At 46.6% G+C, this 8,520-nt stretch overlaps 1 protein-coding gene across 1 annotated transcript; it reads left to right on the top strand.

The window, feature by feature from the left end:
* Nucleotides 1-762: 762 nt before the first annotated feature.
* WNT16 (Wnt family member 16) lies at nucleotides 763-8,184 on the top strand. Its single transcript, XM_031503704.3, has 4 exons — nucleotides 763-1,127; nucleotides 1,225-1,472; nucleotides 3,386-3,672; nucleotides 6,656-8,184. Exons 1-4 carry the CDS (start codon nucleotides 1,042-1,044, stop codon nucleotides 7,118-7,120), a joined length of 1,086 nt encoding a protein of 361 aa, XP_031359564.1. The 5' UTR covers nucleotides 763-1,041; the 3' UTR covers nucleotides 7,121-8,184.
* Nucleotides 8,185-8,520: the final 336 nt, after the last annotated feature.

Below are 8,520 nucleotides of genomic sequence, written 5' to 3'. Positions count from 1 at the left end.
AAACCAAAGTTTTACAGATCTGTCATTTTATCCAGATTATTTTTAGTGCAGGTGTTTTGCTTACACAGAAGGAAGCAGCAATATATTGTGATCAAAGAGGACTTGAAAGTCCACCAGCTCTCCATCAGGTGCTAGCTGACTCACTGGCTTTTAATGTGTAACTAAGGACTAGCCATCGAGGTAGCTGTTGATAAGCCTGTCTCACTGAAGTTAACAGGAATGAACAAACGCTGTACGAATGAATACTGATGTTGACTCAGTTAACACTCCTAAAACATTACAAAATCTGAATAAAAAGTGTACGGAATGTTATGATTTATTAACATCTCTCTCATTTCTCTGGATTAAATCACTGCAGACCTATGGGTTCCTTTGCCCTCGGCTCCGCTCTGCCGCGCCCGGTCCCCGCTAGAACCCCCGCAGCCGCTTTGGGCGCCTCGTAGCCCGAGAGGAAGCACCGCAGGGGCGCGGCCGTGCGGGGCCGTGCGGAGCTGTGCAGAGCGGGGCCGTGCGGAACCGTGCGGAGCCGTGCTGAGCGGGGCTGTGCGGGGCCGTGCGGGGCTGCGCAGAGCGGGGCTGTGCGGGGCCGTGCGGAGCGGTGCAGAGCGGGGCTGTGCAGAGCGGGGCTGTGCAGAGCGGGGCTGTGCGGGGCTGTGCGGGTCCGTGCAGAGCGGGGCTTTGTGCCGCGGAGGCGCCGCCGCGCCCCCGCCCGGCCCGCCCCGGCCCGCCCCGGCCCCCGGGCGGCCAATGCGCGGGCGGGGAGGCACAGCCAGGGAAGGAGCCGGGAAAACATCAATCCCAACTTTCTCACCTTGACGGGAACCGAGCGCTCCCGATGTGTCCCCTGCTGCCGCCCTCGCTGCCAGCCCAGCCTCCCCAGGAGGGCCGTCCGACGGCCCGGGCTCGCCTCGCCGGCTGCCTCCTGTCCCTGGCGGGGCAGAAACCCGAGTAGGGGTGCCCTGGGTCAGTCCCCCTCGGTCCCTGCTGCCCGGGCCGGGCCGGGGCAGGGGCGGCTGCGCGGCGGGGCTGGATGCGGCTGCCATGGGGCGCGGGGCTCCCCTCGCACCGTGCCTGCTGCGGGCGGCGCTGCTGCTCGCCCTCTGCCCCGCCGCCGGCAGCACCTGGATGTGAGTAGCCGGGCGCGGGGTCGGGAGGGAGGCCTGCGCCGAGCCCGTCCCCTCGCGTCCGTCGGGGCCCGGCGCTGACGGGCGGCTCCCTCCGCAGGTGGCTGGGCATCGCTGCGGCCGGCGGGCCCGAGAAGCCGGGCTGCGCCAGCCCTCCGCTGAGCCGCCGGCAGCAGGACCTGTGCGAGCAGAAGCCGGAGCTGATGCCCGCGATCCGGGAGGGAGCGCGGCTGGGGCTCCAGGAGTGCCGCAGCCAGTTCCGACACGAGCGCTGGGACTGCCGCTCGCCGCCCGCCGCCCGCCGCGGCACCGCCGGCCCCGCCGCCCTGGGGCAGCAGCTCAGCAGCGGTGAGTGACCGGCAGGGCGGGCCGGGGCCCGGGCTGCCCCGGGCTGATGGGTTTGCGAGGCCGGGAGCCCCGCGGGACAGCGGCGGGCACCGTCCGTGCGTCCCCCGGGCAGAGCCGGGCAGAGCCGGGCCGCGCGGTCCCCGCCGCCGTCCCGGGAGGGACCGCAGACGCACGAAATGCACCGAGCAGAAGAAACCTGCCCTCGTCTTTGCAACGTCGTGGTTGCTTCTTACAATTTTCGCGTAGTACGTCCGTGGGTGACGCTGCCCGTAGGTAGAGCCACTTAGCTGTGTTGAAACACTGTTGTTCTTAGACTTAACGTTGGGTTTATCCCCTTGTGTCATAGTTACTAAGTAAGTGGGTTTATGACATGTTAGTTCAAAAAGGTCACTTGCAGATAAAAAAGTCTGCTCAGGGCACTAAATACAATGTGAAATTCTTTAAAATATATAAATATATCATATGTGCCCAGTTGTGTGGTATTGATCAGCACACTGAAACCAAAATCGCCTTTTTTTTCTTTTTTTTTTTTTTTTTAATAAAATAATTATGAAATTGCTGGAATTTCCACTGAAACTAAGATGAGTTTTTTGTACCAAATGTCACATCAAAGCTTTCCTGCAAGTTGCAGGGATCCTGCAAAAATTTATTTTAGCTCCCTGGTCACTGATTGTGTGATGGAGATGATTTTAAGTATTGTGGTACTTCACTTTGTGCTCATGCAATCTTCACTTTGTACTAAAACATTGTAAAACCCCCAAGTTTTAATAATGAAAACATAAAGTGAGGAATAAAAAGTGGTGCATATTCCAAAAAGGAAAGGTGTAAAAAGGAAAATGAAAATTTTCCCTACTGTATGGAGCCATAGGTGTGTTAGTCCTTCTGTTCAACAGAAAGGACTGTTCCTGAAGACCCATAAATGAATGCCACTGTTCGCCCACAAAGCTTCACTAGTGTGTACTGCGGAAGACTTTTATGATGGTACTAGTACCACAGACTAATACAAACAGGAGAAACAAACAGGACTTTTCATGCCCATAAGCAGAAGCTGTGGAGACTGGAAATAAATAATTTTCACAGCAGTGAAAATTTGCCCACTTCAGTAAAATTTCAGTTACATTTATTGACCACTCAATGATATTCAATTTGCTTAGAGTGTGCTTTACTTAACATAATAATGTGTTAAATGTGGATGGGTGCCACATTATGCCAGAAGTGTCAGAGAATGGGTCAGGTGTAAGAAGCCCAGGCAGGTCCCTCCATGAGTCTTCTGAGATACAATCTAACAAATAAAGGCCTTTTATGCTGCTGTCTTTCCCATGGCCAGCTTATTCTAGGAAAAGCTAAATATCTTTGTGCTGATTTCTGCCTGGTTTAAGTTTTTTGGAGCTCTTTGCAACCTTTGTGAATTCGAAGAACATCAATGTTTGCTAAATTTAGCATGAGGTAAGTTTTGGCCCTGTACCAAAGTAACCTGGGATGATGACAACTTCTCTGAGATTTAGACTGACCTTTTCTTCTTCAAATCAATATGAATAGTGAAAAACAGAGTGGAGAGTAAGGAGTTTGGAATGTGGTTAGTTTGGAGTTTGATTCTTTATTTATTATTCGGCTTGAAAATTTCTGTGGCAAATAAAATTCCTTATCAGATTTGGAAAGAAGTTACCAAAAATTGCATGGTACAAGTGGTGAGAAACAGCATCATTAATAGCATGGCCATATGAAGAAGCCCTGAAATAATTTTGGGGTGTGAACGTCTTTGAAGTTCACGCTACAGACCAAGCTGTGATGACTTCAAACTTGTAACTGTTCCCTTTTAATAATCATCTGGCTTGCAAAGTCCCTTTCTGTAGCCCAGCCAGGAAGATGATCAGAGGCAGCGATGGGTAATGTTTGCGCGCCTTGCTGTGCAGGCACGAAGGAGACCGCGTTCATCTCGGCGGTGACGGCGGCTGGGCTCGTGCACTCGGTGACACGGTCGTGCAGCGCGGGGAACATGACCGAGTGCTCCTGCGATGTCACCCTGCGGCACGGCGGCTCGGCCAGCGAGGGCTGGCACTGGGGCGGTTGCTCTGACGATATCCACTATGGGATGTCCTTCAGCAGAAAGTTCCTGGACGTGCCTTTCAAGAATGTAACAGGCAAGAGCGGGAGCGGGCTGGTGGCGATGAACCTGCACAACAACGAGGCTGGGAGGCAGGTAGGTGTCCTTCAGGTGTGGCAGCAGCTCAGTCACCTTCATTGACAAAATGGCATCAGCCAAAGGAGGTGGGGCCTTGGCTCCAGGTGTTCATGGGGCCAGTGGCAAGAACAGCAGTAACATCACCAAAGAAAATGTACAAACTCAGGATCCAAGTTGGTTTTAACCAACTAATTTCTCTATGCTAAAATCAAATCCACAAAATAAATAATAGATCTGCCATGCTTAAATAGTAAATTTATCTTAACTAGATATTTGATATTCAGTTACAACTTGAAATAGTCCTGTTATCATCTTAATATGATATGATTTTTGTCACTGATTATTCTGTTATTATCATGACCGGCATTTATAATTCTCTCTAATACTGACTGAGAAGGCCAGCTGGACACAAGGCCTCATTACTTATCTGCAGCCTGCAGTCCACACCTGAGAGTGCAAGTTTAACATTGTTCAGAGGGGAAATCAAGAATTAATATTTTCTTTAAAAACATGGGATAGAAATGACACCTTCAAAGTAGCTCATTGGTTAGGACATGCATCAAAGAAGAGAAAGGATACTGATTTTGGATGGCTGTTTTTCAGTCCAAAGAACTTCCAACCCAGGGTTGCTGAGGAAAACTGTGTGTTTGGGTGTGTGACATTGGATTCTCCTTCCTGTCCTGCAGAGGATGTAAAATGGGGGCAGCAATAGCCTATACAGGGACATGTGAGCCTGTAGTCTAGTGCTTGGAGCTGTCATCTGAAATGGCAGAGATTTGTATTATTTTTCCCTTAAAATTATGCATTATTTTGTATTATGTATTATTTTTTTTTTAATTTTTCCTTTAAAATTACTTTCTTTGCTTTACCTTGGAGATTTCATCTTTAATGACTCTCTGGGCCCATAATACTTTAAATCTATTTTGCTCAGTGAAACAGCTTTAACTAAAGGAAAAAAAAAGGGAAAACCTCTGGTTTTGACTACACACTACTCATCCCAAAACTTCAGTGACCAGTCACCATGACGAAAAGTCCCAGTTCAGCACATAGATTAGAAATAGCTCATTTGATTTGCTCTATGCCTTGACTGATTTTGGAATTCTGAGGATGGCATTTGTGCTGCCCGAGCTACCAATATGGAGTCTAGGACTTGAGTTTTTCTGGTCCTACAGAGGGCCAGAGGGGCTTGGTAGGATTTCAGGTATCAGATCTCACTGCAGATCAAGGCTTAGGAACTGACACAAATGAAACTACTTTCTCAGGGTCAACCAGGGGAAGATGTTAGATTTGTCTTCTGTTTTTTAAATTCAGTTTCAAAAAGACATAGACTGATAGCAGCTAGTATTTGTGGAGGCTGAGGGATAAGCAAAGTCTTAGGATGAAATGTAATAAACATCATGTAGATGGGATGTTGATTTCTTTTTTTGTTTTCCCCATGTTTTGATAAAAGTGGAAAGAGGATTAATTTGAATATGCATTGACCTTGATGCATGAGAAATTTCAAGACAAACTTACTGTAAGTTAATTTAAAATCTACACTTACTGTTATTTCCTGATTGCTTTGATTGTGGAAATTAAATCTGGGGGCAAAAGTTAGTAAAATGGAAGATGGCAACATGGGTTTTCCACACTACTAACCAATGGCCTATATGAGTCTACAGGATGGCTCCAGAAGGTACATTAATGCAAATGTAAAACAACCCAAAAACTATATCTCCTACTATATCTGCACATGTGTGATTTTTCAGTGCCTTCTTCAAACATTAATGTGAGGGTTGTCACAAGACTAATGATATGATTTTATACGATGACAGATGCTAGAGAATGAAGTATTGTATTGATTGTCTCCTGAGTGTTTGAATCAGTCTCAAGGATATGAGATAAAGGAAGTTACTGCTTGTTTACAGATTCCAGTTATTTGAGGTTTGATATCCCATAAAATGAGCCAAAATTGTGTGTTACAAAAAGCTTTACACAGGCTTCAGATTTCCATTGTTGGTGAGACAGTTACTGCTCAGCCCAGCCCTTGCTTCTGCATGGGCATGGAAAAATATCTCATCTAAGGGTAAGTGTTTAAGTGTTGGCAATAACTGTGGAAACCTTGCTAAAACATTGACAGTTATAAAAGTAATATAATGCAACTACCTGGTTGTGTTAAATAGAGCCATTACAAAACTGGAAACACTAGAAACCCGTGCTAGAACGAGTTATGCCTAAATTAAAAGAAAAAGGCTTAAGACTCTAAGTGAGAAGCATCTGAGATTTACTAGAGAATACCTGAGCCAAAGACACCTCTGCTAAGCCATGGTGGGTATTTTGACAGACTTTCTGTGAAGCTTAGATATGTGGGCATCCTCCTGCTCTTCCAACAGTTTGCCCTGAGGTGCCTCCTCCTGTGCTGCTTTGTGTGCTGAGCCACACTGTTTGCCCAGGCACTGTTGTGTGACTTCAGCCATTCCTGTGGCCTTAGTTACAGTTGTGAATGTTTAATGATCATCATGGTAGCTGTAAAACACCCTTAAAAGGCAACATAAATGGGTGCTTACTTGCCCAGTAAGTGTCTTCCAAAATAGGAAGGGTGCCATGACCTGTCCTATGCTTGCTTTCCCTTTCTGCTAGACCCACTAGACCCTTTTGCCCATGAGAGCCTTTTGCATTCCAGCAGTGGGAGGAGCAACACAGGACATGGCCTTCAGGTATTTAGGATCCTCCAGAATGGAAAGCCATCCAGAAATCACAGCTTTCACTGTTGTGATCTATATTGCTACATTATGGCCACTGCAAACTGCAAATGAAGAGCAAGTCTGAAGATCATGCCTCTCACAGTGGGCATCCAGGAAGGGAAACCTGGTTCCTAACACGTGCTCTGACTTCCCTGTTATGGAAATGGCAGTGGCAGCTGTAATATTAAATACTTTGAGACCTCTTTGCTACTGATGTCAGGCAGCATTCCTGATGAATGAAAGACCACATTCAAATGTTGTTCTCCCTTTGCTTTCAGGCTGTAGCAAAGCTGATGTCTGTGGATTGCCGTTGTCATGGTGTTTCTGGGTCCTGTGCTGTGAAAACTTGTTGGAAAACCATGTCATCCTTTGAAAAGATTGGCCGGTTTTTAAAGGACAAGTATGAAAACAGCATACAAATATCAGACAGACTGAAAAAAAAGCTACGCAGGAAAGAGAAAAGCCAGAGAAAAATACCAATTGGGAAGGAGGACCTGCTGTATGTGAACAAATCACCCAATTACTGTGTCGAAGACCAAAAACTGGGGATCCCTGGCACTCAGGGAAGAGAATGTAACCGCACGTCGCAGGGCCCCGAGGGCTGTAACCTGCTGTGCTGTGGGCGTGGGTACAACACCCACGTTGTCAGGCACGTGGAAAGGTGCGAGTGCAAGTTCGTCTGGTGCTGCTACGTGCGCTGCAGGAGGTGCGAGACCATGACTGACGTACACACCTGCAAGTGAGATGCAGTACAGGAATCATGGCCAAACCACCCACCCTGTGTGGTGCACACAGCTGCTGCAGGGGCAGCAATCACTCTTACCGTGTGGGATTCCAGAGGGATCAGCCTCGGGGGGAACAGGTACTACCAGACAATGGGTAGTCCAAGCACCCCTCGACTAAAATGACAGCTAAGTAAACATCAGGCTGCATGCAGGGACAGCTTAAAGCAAAAAGGACTCCTGATGACACATTTGAATATGTTACTCCATGAGCAGAGACACATGCTAAACTTTTCAAGTATTTAATAGACACAATGTCCTGAAGATCCACGTGGTGGGTAGTCGAGTGGAGAAATCTCAAGATCTCATTAGCCTGAGAGTTAAGAGAGTTTGTCAGACACATTAGACATAGTCCTCATGGCTTTGTTTTAAAAACTGGGAGTAGATGGATCCACTAGGTAGTTCATTTCTGCAGATTTCAGAAAAACCCGCAAAGGGAAAGAGTTCAGCTGTTGACCACGAAGCATTTGCTTTGCAGCCTCAGAGAACTGCCTTCTGCATAATGTGCAGAAAAGTGTCGGGAAGCGAGGAGCGTCTGTGACTGCAGAGAGCTCAGCAGTGTCTGCCTGGAAAAGGAGGGTCAAGCTGTGCCTCTCTAATGTGAATGGGGTACCAAACAGCAACCTTAGGATTTTTAACAGGTTCTCCTTCAAACACACAAGGGACAGGTCTAAGGGACAGAAATACAGTTTGATATTTGAAGGAAATAAAACCCTCTGCAGGTATTTCCTGAGTATCTGAACACACATTTTGCAAGTCAGCTGGTTGTCACCCCACTCTTGAATTCTATGCAATAACCTGCCACATTCAACCATCTCACTGGTGGTTCACTGTCATTATCAAAATTAACCACATGAGATTTCGCCCAAAGGAATCTGCCATAAAGCAAAGGATTTTTTAAAACAGATTTTCTTTATAGAATCAACAGCTAGAATTTTTCATTAGGTTGCATCCTCAGTAAGTTCAATGCACAATATAATTTATGGATTGGCTCACACCATTAAAATATTTAAACTGTTAATGATAACACTTTATCTCCATATTTTGGCTTTATTTTACATCTGTGAAAGGCTGTTTGTTTTTATGCAGTGATTTAATGCCTAGCTTAAAAAGCATCATGTGAAAGGATTACTGTTGTTTAATTGTGCAAAGAACTATTTTTGATAAGATAAGAAAGTTTATATTTTGTAAATATTTAAATGATGCAATTTATGTAAAAGTTTTCCACAACTAATGTGATAAGACTACAGCCCTTGAGATTTGCTGGTTAGATATTTGTTAACATTGTAGTAGCCTTCAATTGAATTGTTTGCATGTGCTGGGGCAAATTAAGAGAACTGCATAAATGTTAGGGCTTTGTA

Source organism: Lonchura striata, chromosome 1A (genome assembly GCF_050655825.1).
Source record: "Lonchura striata isolate lonStrDom1 chromosome 1A, ASM5065582v1, whole genome shotgun sequence".
Taxonomy (NCBI): domain Eukaryota; kingdom Metazoa; phylum Chordata; class Aves; order Passeriformes; family Estrildidae; genus Lonchura; species Lonchura striata.
This window is presented reverse-complemented; position numbering and strand designations above follow the sequence as displayed.